The 17,176-nt window shown below is 42.7% G+C and overlaps 1 protein-coding gene across 1 annotated transcript in view; it reads left to right on the forward strand.

Annotated features, from left to right (window-relative positions):
• BACE1 (beta-secretase 1) overlaps positions 1–17,176 on the forward strand; it is a 120,757-nt gene that overhangs the window by 21,856 nt on the left and 81,725 nt on the right. The window contains exons 3-5 of the mRNA XM_085647441.1: positions 13,811–14,027; positions 15,130–15,267; positions 15,414–15,548. Coding sequence (XP_085503567.1) covers positions 13,811–14,027; positions 15,130–15,267; positions 15,414–15,548 — 490 coding nt within the window. The remainder of the gene's footprint in view (positions 1–13,810; positions 14,028–15,129; positions 15,268–15,413; positions 15,549–17,176) is intronic.

Raw genomic sequence — 17,176 nt, forward strand, 5'->3', positions numbered from 1 at the left:
GATTGGTTTTGGGGAGCCTGGGTGCTTCCTGGTTCCGGGACTGCAAGAGAAGCGGAGGAAAGACACGGCCCTCGGAAGAGGTAAGTGTTTTTTTATTTATTTTGTCAACCCTCCCGCCACCTCCCCTCTTCCCTCCACCCTCATTCCCTGCCAACCGCTACTGGTGATAAAGTGTGCATTTTAAACATAATGGTCAAACCTGATCAGATTTATGTATGTATACATTACTTGTGCCTAACTGAAAGTCACCCCAGTGCTGTACAAGGTCAAAGGCAAAGATAACGAGTCAGAGGAGTGGAAGCTGGGTTGTGAATGGTTAATGCATTGTGAGGTGGTGTTCTTTAAAGAGGTGAGGGTTCTAGTCTTTCTGCAATTGAAGAGTCTTGGGGCAGTCCTGATAAATATGGAGGTGTTGCTTTCAGATCCAGGGTGCATAGACAGGCTTGCTGTTTTGTTTTTTTCTTTTTACACTTCTTAGGCTGCAGTCTGATGGTGTCCTGGCTGCGGGTATGCCCAGGTCAACCAGAGATGATGAGCTTGTCTGCAAGACAGCGGGTGTGCTGGTTGTGATAGTTTTGTAAATGATGCAGCTGGTTGTGAAGATGGTCATACTTCTTCAGGCGATGGATGAGGTGTGCTGCAGCTTGTAGGATGTCCCTAAAGGGTGCCAGTGTGGAGCCTGGGAGGGCTTGGGATAAGGCATTATCACTATCAAGACGGGAGCATAGTGGGGCTTCAGTAGCAGTTCTGAAGTGGTTTTCTGGAAGAAATGATGTGATACTTTTAGAAGAGAGAGCTGGTAACAAGCCGGTTTTTTTTTTGGCAGTGTTTTTCTAGAGGGTGAGATTGATGTCCAGGGTGAATCCAAGCTACTTGGCATTCAGTGAGAGTTTGGGTTCAAAGCAACAAAGGTTCATATCACTGAGCCAGGTTTGTACTGTATCTTGTTTATTTTTCTTTGCAAATAACAGTAATTCTGTCTTGGGTGGGTTGAGCTTCAGGTAGGCACTGGACATTTTGGTCCAGATGATTTGCAAGTGGTGCTTGAGGCTTTGGATGTCTGAATCAGAGGAGACTCTCAATTAGAGTTATGTATCATCAGCATATTGGTGAATCTTGGAACTGTTATCTGTGAGAAGAGTGCAAGGCGGCTCCATGTATCTGTTAAAGAACCCGAGGGATAGTACGGTGCCATGGCGAACTCCATAGGTGAAAGGGATCTTTTGTGACTTGCATGTGCCCATGTGAAAAGTCTGGTGTTTGTTGAAAAGATGGTAGGAGAACCAGTGAAGGATGTTCCCAGTGAATCCCAGTCCAGATTCAAGGGTGCCTAGGTGATGAAGGCAGCTGAGAGGTCCAGTAGTCTCTCAAGGCAGCGGTCATCTTCATCTGTGGTCAAGAGGGCATCATCTACAATATGTATAGTAGCAGTTTCCATGCAGTAGCGTGATCTGAAGCCAGACTGGTAGATGGTTAGCATTGCTGTGGTCTTTGAGTTGAACATAGGTTGCCAATGAATAACAGCTGAATGAGGGACCAGTAGTTGGCTGGGTCTTTAGGGTCTAGTATAGGTTTCTTTAGGAGTAGATCTAGCCAGTCTTGAGAGCTTCTGTAAAGTTGCCTTGAGGGAGGGAGGCATTAGCAATGGTAAATAGAGATAAGAGAGCATCTTCAAATAGAGCTTTGATAAAGGGCGATAGTAACATATCATCTTCATAAAAAGTGGCTTTGAGGGAGTTGGATATGTCGGCTAGATCTGGGAGAGAAAGGGCTGGGAAGATTGACCATGGCAGGATTCTATGAGAAAGAGCGAGTGGGGGGAGGAATAGGTGAGCCCTGCAGGTGGTTGTTGCAGTGTTTAATTGTCTTGAACAGTGTTCTGCTTCTGTTGGTGGCTTTATTGATGGTGTTGGTATTGTACTTTGCTTTGGCTGATGTGATGAGCTGTCTACGTGTTGAGCGGAGGTACTTCAGTACCAAGAGATCCTCAGGAGTTCGTCTTTTCTTCTATTTTCTTTCCTTGTATAGAGGGATCGTTTATTGTCAGAAAGATATTTGCACTTGCATGTATTAATTAAGGTGTTTACGTATTCACATAGCTTTCCATAAAATTGTTTTAGAGGTTTAGAAGGGTGTTGGCATTGAAAGTGGAGTTGATGGGGTGAGAGATGAGTTTAAGCATTATGTTGTCTATTGAGAAGTCTTTGAAGGATCTGAAGATTTGATCTTCTCTTTTTGTGTTGTCCTTGGTTTGTTGGTAAGACACTAAGCTTGGCAATAGGGATGGCAAAGTGGTTGGTCCAGTCCAATGGTATGGGTTATTTGCATCGGATTGTTGGGGATGTTGAGAAGACGAGGTCGACAAAGCAACCTTTGGAGTGTGTTGAGTGTGTGACATGCTGTACCACATTGAGGGTAGCAATGAGGTTGAAGAAACTGCCTCTTGTTCTTTTTTAGCCTGTGTTGTCTGGGAAGTTGAAGTCACCCAAGAACGTGGTGTAGGTGTTTCGGCTAGACGAGGTGGTGAGGAGATTTGAAAATTCATCATTGAAGTCCTCGTTCTGCCTGTAGGAGGCCTGTAGATGAGATGGAAGGTGGAGATCCGAGTTGCCATGAGTGGGGAATGGCATATCAGCAACGCCATAGAGTTGTTACTTGCTTGCCACAGGTGCAGGACCAGGAGCGCTTATGTTTGACAGTGAGGGCACCTCCCCTCCACTTGATGGGTGATGTAGCCTTTGGGAAGAAGGATGTCTAGAAGGTGTGGGTGTGAACCATGCATCTGTGACAAAGATAGAGACACGCTGGTGATAGGTGATGAGGTCTGTAGTGTCTGGTTCATGGAGTACCGCAGAGCTTGCATTGATGAGTATGAGTTGGAATGTGTGTTCTGTAGTTTGCGGGTGTGTGGCAGTTAGTGGTATGTGTGCAAGGCTGGTCTATTGGTTTTGTAAATGCTGTCTGGGTGCCCGGGTGGTCTACATCTGGGTGTGATTATGCAGGTTGGCAGTATAAGTTTGTTGGCAAGGCATATGATTGCCTCCTACCTTGTAATTTCAGTGGAACAGGGGTTCTGGCCCTAACAGGCAATGCCCTTGTCTGTGTCCATACTTTGTTGGAGACTCCTGGGTGACAGGTAGCTCTGAAGAGTTGATATAAGCAGAGGCAAGGCAGGAAGTGATGTAATTCCTGTGAAGATGGATGATGGGAAATGCAGTGGTGTCCAATGATGTCCCTTCATATACATATGTATGATGGAGAATTCAGTGATGTCACTTCCTGTGCAGATGGATGATGGGGAAAAATAGAATGAAGACATGTATTAGTGGATTCGAAAATATTGATAGGCACGGACAGATATCTTTATAAAGAGGAATGAGTGATTTGACAAATTAAAATAGCTTCTGCATATTTCATTATAAATCACTTCAGCGCCAGTTTTTCCAAAGCCATTTCAAGCTAACAACCTTTTTGCCAAATCGTTCTGTGAAATGATGGTGAGCTCAAGAAATAGTTTAATTCCATCTTCTTAAAGATGTTCCTGCGTGTCCTTCAGTGGCGTCACTAGGGTTGGTGTCACCCAGTGCGCGTAACTCATGGTGTCACCCCCTCACGACTTACCCCATGAATCCACGATGGACGGTTGGACCTCCTCGAGGAGATGTATTCATCTGAGGCTCTGAGGGCTGGACAGCCAATTCATATGTTATCCGTCCTTTCAGGCAGACATCGCAGCTGCAAAGTACATGATGGAGGCTTGGTGACCGCCTGAGGCATGAACTGGATTGCCACCTAGCCGCTAAACAACGGCATTGGGTGTGGATCTGTGCGGCCGCGCGCCCTGGACCCAACATGGCAGAGCATTGAGGCCGGTGACATCGGTGAATGTTCGGTAGCCCTTGGGCAGTAGAAGAGTCCAAGGGGAGGCGCTACCTACATGGCCTGAGTGTGACCCCCCCTTGACAGAAGAACCAAGATGTGGGAGGTGAAGACTGGTGTGGCGAGTCCGTGGGCCGATGTGGAATGTACCTAGTCCTGCAGAAAAAAGTTGCTGGCATGTTGGTGTGTTAGTGCTGGGAAGTGCGGAGCCCCTGAGGAGGTGGCTCTGCGGGCCTGATCGCCTGTGGGGGGGTCAACTAGTCACCATAAAGGTGGATCGAAGGAGCTGGTGAGCCCCGTACCACAGGAGGACGACAGGCGGATCATCTCCATGACGGAGCAGAGAAATAACAGTGAGTGCATACTCTGAGCATCCTTGCCTGGTAGAAAACCCCTGGTGAAGTGGGTGGTGATGGGTGTAGCAGGTTTCTTTATTGACAGAGGGGAGGCAACACCATATACTCTTCTCTGCCCCCACGTACTGCACCGCCTCTAGCGATACCTTGAGACAGGGCGCAGGTCACGTGGGTGCAGAACACTAGACCGTAACACCACAATGGGGAAGAGCAGAGGCAAACAGGTGAAACATAGTGGCCGAATTGATTGTGGCCGGCCCAGAGACGAGAGGAAATACAGTGTCTCAGTAGAGTACGGAGCTGTGGAGATGGGCCCGCAGGCAACTTGTGCTGGGTGGGGGGGGGGGAGTCCCCGGCTGCGTCTTGGAGAAGGTGTGCACGCCCGCCAGAAAGAGACCCGGGCCTGATGGAGAATAGGGCTGAGTGATCTGAGGCGGAGTGCCTGGGGCAGTTCCACCCACGCAAGCCAGAAATACAGAGAAGGGAGAATCTGGCCATGAGAACAATACGGAGCCCACCGGAGCGCCGAGAGACGCAGACCACTGCCTGACAGGCTTTGTGGGAACGTGAAGGACGTTGCCAGATGGCCTACATATAGGCCTCAGGAAGAGAAATACAAGGACTCCCTGTTGTGGATTGCGGGCAGACTCAGTGGGGCCTGACCTCCCCCTCCCCCCCAGCACCTAAGTAATTAACAGGCAATAATCTACAGGCGAGTCTGTAGTAAGGGGCTATGCCTATTGGTGGAAAGGCCAGTGACAGGTGGGGGCCGGATCCGTGAGAGCGACACCGGGGTAGAGGTCTTAGGGAGGGGAGCATTGATGGGATAGGTGACCTTTGGGGCATAGTGCGGATGACCTTGCAGCAATTGAAGAAGTCGCGGCCTCCTGTGGTGTCTATAGCGCACCATGGCTGAGCAGTCGAATAGGGATATCACTTGGGAGGTGGTCACCGCCACTGGACTCCAGAGTAGACAGTAATATTTTGCATTTTGGCCACGGTGTCACCCCATGTGATGGTGTTACCCGGTGCGGTCCGCACTCCCCGCACCTCCTTAGTGACGCCACTGGTGTCCTTTGCCCTTGGGTACGTTTTCAGTCTGCTTATCGGGATGATGCAACATATGCTTGTTTGATGACTCACATATGCATAGGTCTCAGAATATTGAGCTTAGTGGGTAACACACTTGATTCATGTGTTTGATTCCTAATGCATCTTCTATTCCTCCTGAGGTTAAATGAGTGTCAATCAGTTGCCTGTATTACCACCTGTGTATTACTCTGCCAGGAATCTGCGCTGTCCTAATCCAAAATAAAAAATTGCACGTCACATTGAGCTACATGGGTGAAGTAAGCCACGGGCCTGAAGAACTGGCAAAAAAGGTAGTTGCCTTGAAATAACTTTGCAACGGATGGTATTCAAGTATGCAAAGGATACAAGTATTCGTTCAAGCTCCAGAATATGTAAAATGTGCGGGTAGTAGTCTATGTCCTGTGAAGAGTTCACACAACAGAAACAGAAATTGTGCCTCTTCGTAGCATATGTTACAATAACCAAAACACATGCTTTCAGTTCAGAAGCCCCCAGCACATAAAGTGCCAAATCTAGCAACATATCAATGTTGTTTTTAAATCCTTCTGGAGTAATGTGCAGTATAAAATACAACGTGTGTTACAACTTTGTCCAAAATTATTTTGAGCAGAATATCAATCTCTATGTCGGCTGTTCCTAGAGGTGTATACCAATTATAGCAATTAGCCAGGCCTAGGCAGAGATTGGCACAGCCTTTAGTAGAAGAGAGACCCCATGCAGACAACATGATTACCAGTTTGTCATTAGTTTTCATTGTGCAATACTTTAGTATTGGTAGCTTAATGTTATGTTATGGCATTTATAAAGCGCGACAGCTGCCCCAGCAAAGAGGCGTCCCGGCGCTGACAGCAGTGAAAGACAAACGGGTTGAGGCAGGACGGTCTACAACAGAGGGAAAAGTTGTATTTTAACTGACTTCCGGAAAACTAGGTAGTTGTCCAGTATCAGAGTAATGCAGCTTTCGACAGACCCAGTCTTAGTTTGACAGTGAATAAGGTTTCATAAACATTTCATAAACATTTTGCTGCCAAACTAAACTACACTAGTTTGAAGAGGCAGGACACAGCGAAGCAATGCCTGCACACGGGAGTGCGGGTATGCGTCCTCCGCATTGACACTATTCCAGAGGAAAAACACAGACGGCGTGTGTTAAAGCGAATTCTACCCCTGTGTAATAACTGATGCACAAATCAGTGTTCCGATTTCTGTGCAAAACATCCATTTGAACCTACATCGGGAATTTAGAGCACAACTTTGAATTAGTGTCCAGGAAAAGTCTTACATTTATAAAAGGCAGGGATAGGTTTTGTAAATAGAGATTTGCCTATCTCTGTATTGCCATTATTATTGCCCTGCAGTGCTACAGGGTTTATGTATATTGTATTACTGTTATATTTATATAGTGCTTCATACTCATAAAGAGGAATTCCAGATTAGGGGGCACTCAAAACTTATAGACTCAAGCTCATCTAATATATTCACAATAGTCTATTGATTTCCATATCTCTTCCTAACTGGGTAAATGTCATAGTTTCTTTTAAAACTGCACACAGCCAATGCGTTTTGTTCAATGAATGTCTTCAGGGCTGTAAATGACTTGATTATATACAAACTGTAAATGTAGATTTGCGCATAATCTATCACAAGCAACATACTTAAATACACAGTTTAAAAAGTTGGGTCATACCCTTAACCGTAAGTTTTTCTTTGTAGTATCCTTAAATGACACACACAACTCGAATAAAGGTGAAGTTGCTGAGTTCTTTATTTCAGCCCCCCGCATACAGGAAAAGCACCTCCAACGCTGACAGTCTCCGTAGCAGAACTGTCCTAAGAAAGAATCTACACACTCAATACATTCTACAATCTAGAACAGTATGACACATCTTAAAGCCAAATACTACACAATCCCCCTTCTTTAAAGAAAACAAAAAAAAAACAGAAGAGAAGAGAAAAAAAAAATCTAAATAAAATCAACTACAATCAAAGATTTCTAACGATTTTGGTTTTTTAACAATTCTGCCACTAGAAGTTTTTACAATGTTTTCATTGCTAGAAAGCTGTGGTGCAACAGAATCCTGAACATCACGTGTCCCCAGAGGAGAATTTACCTCTGATGAGACTTCAGGTAAGGAAACACTATTTGGAGAGACAACACAATCATGTGAAACCTCAAGATTAATATCAGAAGATATTCTTGGAGTAGTAGAACAATCAGAAGTAACACTTTCCTCATTAGAATTGGAATTATCAATATGTTGTGAGAAATCACAAGTATCTAACCACCAAAAATTCTTGCATTTGTTACATTCTTCTGTTTCAGAATTATATGAAACTGGTGCAAGACGACCACAATGCCAAACCTCCCCATTTTGAAGTAAAGCAGTGTTGTTCATAACTTTGACTACTAGTTTTGGGTCACTAAACTTACTTTCGGTTTTTGAGACTCTCTTAGCATTTTTTACTCTAACCCATTGACCTCTATGTAAGTTAACCTGTTTAGTGCCATGTTTTAAATCATAATAGGATTTGTTTTTCATCTGAGACTCTCTAATATTCTCTCTCACAATAGGTATGTTGCAAGAGACCATACCACTTTTGTTCAACCAACCCGGATTGATTTTTGAATGAGGAATCCTTCCTCTCATTAAAGAAAAAGGACTTTTACTGGTAGTACCATGGATAGTTCTTCTATATGCCCAAAGCAGTTTTTCAATTCTTCATCCCAAGATAGGTTACTCTTGTTAGCAAGTTGGATAACTCCTTTAATAATACGGTTGGCTCTCTCAACAATACCGTTGCCACTTGGATGATACAATGCCGTGAATCTCTGTTGAATCCCTGAAGCATTTAAATAGTTTTTCATCTCAAGAGACTTAAATTGTACTCCATTGTCAGATAGAATGAACTTGGGGAAACCTTCCCTTAAGAAAATATCATCTTAAAATGTTATCACTGTTTTAGTATTGATGACATCTACAACTCACATATCTAACCATCTTGAAAAAGAATCAACGAGTACCAAAATGTATTTCTGTGAACTATCTTGCCAACAAATTGGTCCCATGAAGTCAATAGCAACAACCTCCCAGGGAAAATTAGGGCAACTAGGAGAAGCTAAAGGTTAAGTGTTTTATCAGAAATCTCACACTTCACACATGATCTCACACATCTTTCTACTTCTAAATCAATCCTAGGCCACCAATACAATTCCTTTAGACGTAGTTTAGTGCGTGTAATTCCTGAATGCCCTTCATGACTTAAATTAACTATTTTATCCCTTAAGTTTTTTGGTGGTAAAATTTTATCACCACGTAAAACCAGCGTATCTGAAAGACTTAGTTCATTCCGAACTTCCCAAAAACCTCTCAATTCGTTCACAAATTTTTTATCAATTCCATTCCACCCCTTCATGATTAATTGTTTGAGGACAAGTAATATTTGATCAGAATTCTCCGCTTCGAGCCATTTTTCTTTGCTACAACTACTTTGAGCCCCATTTGCTGATATGTGAGCTACTGAAAAATCATTCCAAGAGTTCATATCGAGCTCAACCAATGGTAAAGACATACGGCTCAGAAAATCTGCAGTAAAGTTTTTAGCACCAGGCACATATTGAACTTCATACATGAAATCCTGTAAGCTCATGGATAACCTAGCTATCCTGGCTGTGGCATTGGTTAAACCATCGGTAGTCAGTAATTTAGTCAAAGGTTTATGGTCTCATCGTAAAATAAATTTCCTTCCCCAAAGAAATTTCCTAAAATGTTCTAGAGCCCATACACAAGCTAGGGTCTCCCTTTCTACAACAGAGTAGCGTTCCTCAGTAGGGGTGAGAGAACGTGATGCGAAAGCAATAATGGTTTCTTTGTTATTCTCATGTATCTGTGTTAATACACTACCTAACCCTTTGCTACTAGCATCAGTGGTGACAATGGTTTGTGCACAAGGATCAAAACCTTGAAGACTAGGTGCTTGCGCAATGGCCTTTTTTATTTCTTCAAAAGATTTTTGGCAAGAAGCACAACAAATGAACTGTGCCTTGTTTTTAAGTAGGGATCTCATTACGCAAGTTTTGTCTGAGAACTTGTCCACAAACTTCGAGTAAAATTCTGCAAGTCCTAAGAAAGATCTAAGATCCTCTTTCGATTTGGGTGGAGGAGCATCTTTAATGGCACTTACCAAGCTGGTTTTGGGTCTAATACCTAAGGCACTGACTTCATGACCCAGATATGTCACGTTATTTTCTGCAAACTTACACTTTGAAAGTTCAGCCGTAACTCCTTTGTTTTGTAAGATAGACATAACCTTCCTTAGACGTTCATCATGAATTTGTATGTTAGGACCCATTATAAGAATATCATCTTGGAAGAATATTATACCTTGCATATCACCAAATAATTCATACACGAGCCTTTGAAATACCGCAGCTGCGGACGCTAACCCAAATGGCATGCGGTGAAACTGGTAACAACCAAAAGGTGTACAGAAAACTGTGAGGTGTTTAATCAAAGGATGTAAAGACATTTGGTGATATGTACATGATAAATCAATCGTTGAGAACCATTTTGCACCTTTGGTTAATGAAAGCATTTAATCGATTCTCGGGAGAGGAAATTGATCAACAATTATATTCTCATTCAAATACCTTAAGTCTATGCACATGCGAATCTTCCCATTAGTGCGTCTGGCAATAACAATCGGGGAAATCCACTCAGATGCTTCAATTGGTTCAATAACCTCTGCATCTAGCAATTTTTTAAGTTCTGCTTTTACCTCATCCCGAACAATTAGTGGAATATGACGTACTTTATGAATTTTGGAAAATGCATTGGGTTTGACTAAAATTTTATGTGAAAAACACTTAAGGTTACCAATATTGCCACTAAAAACATTTGGAAATTCTTCCAAAACCCATTTCTTTGTGTTCTCTGCTTCAGCACTTGCTCAGGGCTATTGGGATTCAGAATAATATCAAGAGAACGTTGGTCTTTCCAACCTAAAACTGAAGGCCCATCTTGAGCTACGTACAATTTACACAATGCCCTTCTACCCCTGAACTCGAATATTAAAGATCTAAAGCCAAGCATATACATTTTTTGCCCCGTGAAGCTTTCTGGGTTCACATCAGTAGGTTGTATTTGTGGGCCAATAGTGTTAACGAATTTGTTATCCCATACTGATTTAGCAATGTTGGTGAATGGAGATCCAGAGTCCGCTGCAACCTGTAAAATTATGCCACCAAACGAAATCATACATAAGGGCTTATTGCTATCATTGCTAGTAATATTGACCACCACATGCTTAGTTACACTACTGGAAATATTCGAGTTCTCTGGAGAGCCTTCATCTTCATTGTTATCCGATAGATCAGAATTGCTGTTTGTGATACAAGTTACATGTGATTTTTTTATAACGTTTCCTCCTACAAACTTTTGAAAAGTGTCCCATAATTCCACATACTGAACATTTTGTAGATTTGGCAGGGCACTTTTCGAATCTAGCTGTATGAGAAGTACTCCCACATCTGTAACATACAAAACCAGACTGAGAAGGATTTTCTTCTTTTTTAGAGTTAGTAAATTGATGAGATTTCCAATTGTTGTTTTGCTGAGATCTAGGTTGCTTGTACATAAGACCTTTGTCTTTCCTGGTGTCAGTAATCTTATTGACAGTGACTGTTTCACTTGAATGAGAAACTGCTTTGGCACATCTTTCTGATAATTCAGCTTTTTTTACTAATGTAATAATGTCTTTAAGGCTAGCATCACCTTCAATCCACAGTTTGTCTTGAATACTCTTATTTTTGGTGCACATAACTATTTGGTCTCTTATCATGTCGTCATGCAAAGAACCAAATTGGCACTTTATGGCAAGATTTTTTAAAGTAGAGACATAATCCTCAATCGATTCGTTAGCCTCTTGTTTACGTTTATAAAACGTGCGTCTAGATACTGCTGCACAAACAATAGGTGAATAATGGTCATCTAGATCAGCTATGGCACACTTGAAGACGTCAACATCAGCACTCCTTTCATTTTTTTGCATTTGATTATAGACTCTGAGACCTTCAGGTCCTAAACAGTGCATTAAAATTCTTTTTTTCCTTTCCGGAGACATGACGCTACCATTATCTTCCAGAGTGGCAATATAATTAATGAAATATTCTTTCCATTCTTGCCATTTAATAATAGGTTCTCCAGGATTGGTCAGAAATTCTTTTGGGTTACTTAGAGTAATGCTGACATTTGTATTTTGTGTATTCTTGCTTGCTGTGGAGACTGTACTAGATTCACCATCCATGTTCACTTACTAAGAAATGTTATCAGGCAGTTTAATATAGTTGAAACATATGAAACAAATCTTACTGTATAATTGAGTGAAAACGATAGATTTTCCAGTTCATAACTCCTTAAAAATGTAGAGAATTCTTTGTCAGCGTTGTTACGATAGAAGTGCTTCACTCGTACTGCATTTGTGATGAAAGTTGGAAAATCAAGATGGCCGCCAGGGTCACGTTGCGTGACCTCGTAGCTTACGCACGTTGATGTCAACGCGTTGCGCTGTCACGAGGTAATGACTAGAAGCTTCTTTCAGATTCGCACTACGCGCCGAGGAATGTAAGCTGCCGTCACCCGCACGAGGTAAACAGCATTCGCGCAGGGAAGTAACTGTCACTAGTTTAAATATCAGCAGCGCTTGCGTTGGCAGAATTACGTAGATTGTCGATGTAAAACGCTGGGAATTGAAAGAAAACGCAACCAAACTCACATAAATGTCGAGTCGTCCGTTGTGGTTCCTTTCCACGAAAAAGTCTTCTTTGTCGAATTCAAGACGGATAATTTAATTATTTATCCGGTTCAAAAGTTGGCAGGGGGCTGAGCATCCTTGTCGCCAAAATGATGTAGTATCCTTAATGACACACACAACTCGAATAAAGGTGTAGTTGCTGAGTTCTTTATTTCAGCCCCCCGCATACAGGAAAAGCACCTCCAACGCTGACAGTCTCCGTAGCAGAACTGTCCTAAGAAAGAATCTACACACTCAATACATTCTACAATCTAGAACAGTATGACACATCTTAAAGCCACATACTACAGTCATACCCTTAACCGTAAGTTGTTCTTACTATGTTAATACAAGGGAGGAATTAGAGTTATACAAATGATGAAAACTATGCACGTGGAAGAATTACTTGAAACACTTTGTAATCTGATTGCTCATCTCTGCTTCCCACCTAGACCCCCCCCCCCCCTTTCTATAAGGTAGATTAGGAGCACAAATATGGTACTCAATGGTAAGAATGTAAAAAAAAACTCACACTCTTGTATTTTCGTAACTATATGCTACAAGTTGCGTGTACGTAGCTCGCTGGAAGTGTAATTGGCATTCCTAGTTCACTAAGGCAGTGGATTATAATGGACCTCAGGTTGGGGATATGACCCAACTTTCAACTGCATATTTATATATTTTGCTTGTGATGGAAGCCAAATGCTTCAAGTCTAAAATCGTCCTCCAGAGACTTCCTTGGAGGTTTGTTTTTTCCTAAGTCCTGCTCTATGGTACCTTTCCTTTTTATGTACTGGCAACTTCAGTCTACATTGACACATATAGATTTGTAGATATTCTTGAATAATGAAATCCCCTGGGCCTATGCTGCCTCTTCATTCCACTGCCCACTGTACAATCTATAATCAGTCCAAAGCTGTGTCTTTATTAAGCTTTGACTTCACCAGGCCTCTTCCACTGGATGGCTTTTACATACATTTAGCACTTTTTCTGTAAAGAAGACATTACCCTACAGTCTTTTTATGCAACACCTTGGAATTTGTTTACTTCTGATACTATATTTTCTTTTTGCCAGAGGTATTTCAGTGCCTGTCTTACTTCTCCCATGTCACTCATGTAATATGTTTATGTGTAAGATATTTAAATGTTTGTTTTGCTTCTCCCTCTCTCTTCTGTAAAGTCAGTTACATATTTAGGATTAACTCAGTCTTTCGTTTATTTCATTTTGTATTAACATCATGTCTTGCTAAACTCAGAGGCTGTGAAACAAAATAACTTAGAATAACATCAACTCAAACTTTTCTCCCACCACACTTACACCATCAGTATAACAGCTACATATTTAGACACCTTTCTCCTGTACTGTAGACATAGCTTGGAGATATTTAAATGTCTCTTTTATACCTGTTTCCTTCCTCCCTCCTAATCTCTGATTATACCTGTAGGTTATTTAAATGTCTCCAACATGCCTCCTCTAGCAACCCTCTCTCTCCAGACTATGGCAATTCACATTCTTGCATTTTCCCTCTTTGCAGTTCTTGTACTCCTATTGTGCATCTCGATAGCTTTCTTCAGGGCTGTATCTAACCCATCTGAATCCCATTGGATAAATGTTCTATAGAATGATATTAACTTTTACTCGTGGGAAGCAAAGTAAAATAACATTCATGAACCTGATGTTTGCTTTCCTGTAGGTCGAGCACATACCGAGACCTGAGGAAAGGTGTCTATGTGCCCTACACGCAGGGGAAGTGGGAAGGGGACCTGGGCACAGACCTGGTTTCTATTCCTCATGGCCCCAACGTCACGGTGAGGGCCAACATTGCAGCCATCACTGAATCCGACAAGTTCTTTATCAACGGCTCCAACTGGGAAGGAATTCTGGGACTGGCCTATGCAGAGATCGCCAGGGTGAGTGCTGTGTGGTACATCAAGGCTGAGAGCTGTGGGAGAGTGTTTTAGCATCAACAACAGTAACTAAAGTGCTTTCTTTTGGTAGTTCCTGGTAAATCATGCCTCTTCTTCTAAATGGTTGCCTTGCGTCACTTTAACGGGTCAGGGGATAATGCCTTCAGAGGTTTCCTAAGTCCCTGTTTAGAGGAAGCACATCAGATATTGCTGTAGTCAACTTCTCAATGCAAGGTTACTTGGGGACCATCTTATGACATCTGTACACAAAGAAAGAGAATTACACACTCTTATGATCATAAAAGAGTGAGTAAACTACACAAAGGCATTGAACACGGAGACACAGAAAAAGGCACATAGACATGGACTCTGCAGATGGAGACCAAGGCCCTTCAGACAGTGCGCACAGAATGAGAAGTACTCGCTGAGAATAGCAGACAAAGACAATGCACACAGAGATAGAGACTCATGCAGTCAAACAGAGAAACATGCACAGTGATAGACAGACCCGGATACATCATTGATGCACAGAGACAGTGCAGAACAGGTATAGAAAGGAAGAAAGACCTTCCAAAAGCACAGCGATAGTTAGACATAGGCAGGAACACTGTGCAAGACAGGCTGGTGAGATATTCGTAGAAAAAGAGGAGTTTGGGTCATGCAGACATTTGCAACGAGAAGTGCAGACAGTGAAAACCACAGAAAAAACACACATAGTACGTTGTAGTCAGTGACAATAAAGAGGCCTAGACATACAGAGGTTATTTATGTTTACAGAGAAAAAAAGAGACAGAAACCTCTGTAATTCAGAGAGAGACCGAGATAACAGCAGGCAGGGATACAAATACAGTACCGTCGCACAAGGATACAAAGGCACACACGTAGTGGCAGATGTACACCTACCTGTCAACATTAAAACCCAAGGGTGAAACTTGCATGCAGTGAGGGAGACTTTGTTTGACCTTCTATTCTGGGTGTTTTAACCCTCTGGATTTGATACAGCATTTTATCTTTATGTTATGGTGTATAGATTTGTTCTCTGTTGCCTGGGCTCATGGCCTTCCACCTGTCCTTGATTCTTGCTCACTCTACCTCTCTCTCACAGCCAGATGACTCCTTGGAACCATTCTTCGACTCACTAGTGAAACAGACGCGGGTCCCCAACATCTTCTCACTGCAGCTCTGCGGGGCTGGCTTCTCACTCAACCAATCTGAAGTGACGTCCTCTGTCGGGGGCACCATGGTGAGTGTACGCGTGCAAGGTTCTGTGGCATATAACACCTATTCCAGGGAAGGCCTAGGACCCTCACTGCCAGTGTTTGGATGTATTGTTTCAGGCTTTGAACCCACAAAGGAGTAAGTCACTCTGCTACTTTACTTCCTTCACAGATCATTGGTGGGATCGACAGTTCGCTGTACACCGGCAGCATCTGGTACACCCCCATACGGAAAGAGTGGTACTACGAGGTGGTCATTGTTAGGATTGAGATCAACGGGCAGGACCTGAAAATGGACTGCAAGGAGGTGAGAGGCACCTGTTCGGGAGGGCACTGGAGGTGGAAGAGCACACTGGGTTGTTGGTGGAAGAGGTGAGGTGTAGCATGGAGCAGGGAGTCTTCACCAGTAGGAGAGTGCAGTGAGGACTCAATGCTCCACATGTTGGAGCACAGGAGAAGGGCATATGCACCTTCTGGAAGAGTACAGAAGAGGGTGCATTTTACATTGTGACAGATCATGATTTTTCTGGGGTTGATCCAATTGGGCGAAATGTGCCTGGTAAGGCTTTTAAACATTTTTGTCAAACAAAATAAGGCTGTTCAGTGACCCTAACAAAGAGTAACCAAGCAAGGTCAGGCTTATTGGCCATTGGACATAGGAAAGTACCATCTGTTTCGCAGAGAATGGAAGGGGAGATTATTTAGGGCACTAAAGGTGGCCTGCAAGCATGTCATCCACACAAAGGAAACCAAAATAAAGCAGAACAGAAACTTGGGCTGGGAATAATCTTCTGTACTTATAAGTGACTATTACTTTCACTATGACTCCAGCTTTTGTAGAGACTTGTTGCCATTAAATTCACTGCTTCTAGGTAGGAACTCCCTACCACATGATAATGGTGAGAACATTTCTAGATTTGAGGTCACTGAGACAGAGTCTCTGGAGGTGAAGGAGTGATTGTAAAATGAAGAACTTACAATGCAAGTTTCAGAATTCCCAATGCCCTATTCTGGATTTATGTTTATTTGATTTTCCTGTGGCGGGTTTCAACCACTGGTATGGCCATGTGGTGCTGTCAATACTCATGGATGCAACCACCAGGTTGCACTAGAAATGCTTGCAGACTGGAGTATGATTCTTTGTAGAACAATGTGGTTTGGGGAAGTTGTTCGAGGATCTATGGGTTTGGTACTGTGAGACAAAAATAAGTGTTGTCTCACATTAACATTAGTAGTAGTGTGTCACAGCCGTCCCAAAGTTAATGTCACCTTGTCCCAGAGTGCATGTTACTATCTTACTATCTAGTGTGCATTGCAATATCTTCCTGTCCTATGTGTGCTGGTCCCTAGTCGCTTAAAAGAAATCCACCAGACAGCAAGGACCAGCTCTTCTTGTTTTCTAAGGGAAATTTGAACTATTCATCAAGTGCACACAATTGAAATAGAGGGGAGCAAAATGACAAAAAAGTTGTAAAATTCTGTCATTCTTTTAATGCAAAGCAGACACTCACCGCCAGTCACTATTAGATCTGGGTTGAATCCATCATCATTCTTTTGCTCTACACGCCACCCCAGTTCAGACCCAGCCATTTTTTTCTATGGGAATCTTTTGCCTAAATAGCACCTTAGAGGCTGCCTAAACATACTTTCCTGCATTGTAGCATCTTAAGATTCAGATTAGGCTTCTTTCAAGATGGCCAAATGTCAGACTATTATAGGATTTTCAAACCAACACTCGTACTTGCTTGTATAGCAAATTATCTGTTTACTTTTTGTCTTAACTTTCTAGGATAAACCAGTGGTGAGACAACAGAAAAGGCCTTGTGTTGGGTGTAGTGCCAGAATTGCTTTTTGGATTCCAATGGGTATTACAGAGCCAGTGTTTAGTAGATTAAAATTAGCTGTACATCCCAGGCAGGGAAAAGGCTTAAAAGG

This window comes from Triturus cristatus, chromosome 3_2 (genome assembly GCF_964204655.1).
Source record: "Triturus cristatus chromosome 3_2, aTriCri1.1, whole genome shotgun sequence".
NCBI lineage: Eukaryota > Metazoa > Chordata > Amphibia > Caudata > Salamandridae > Triturus > Triturus cristatus.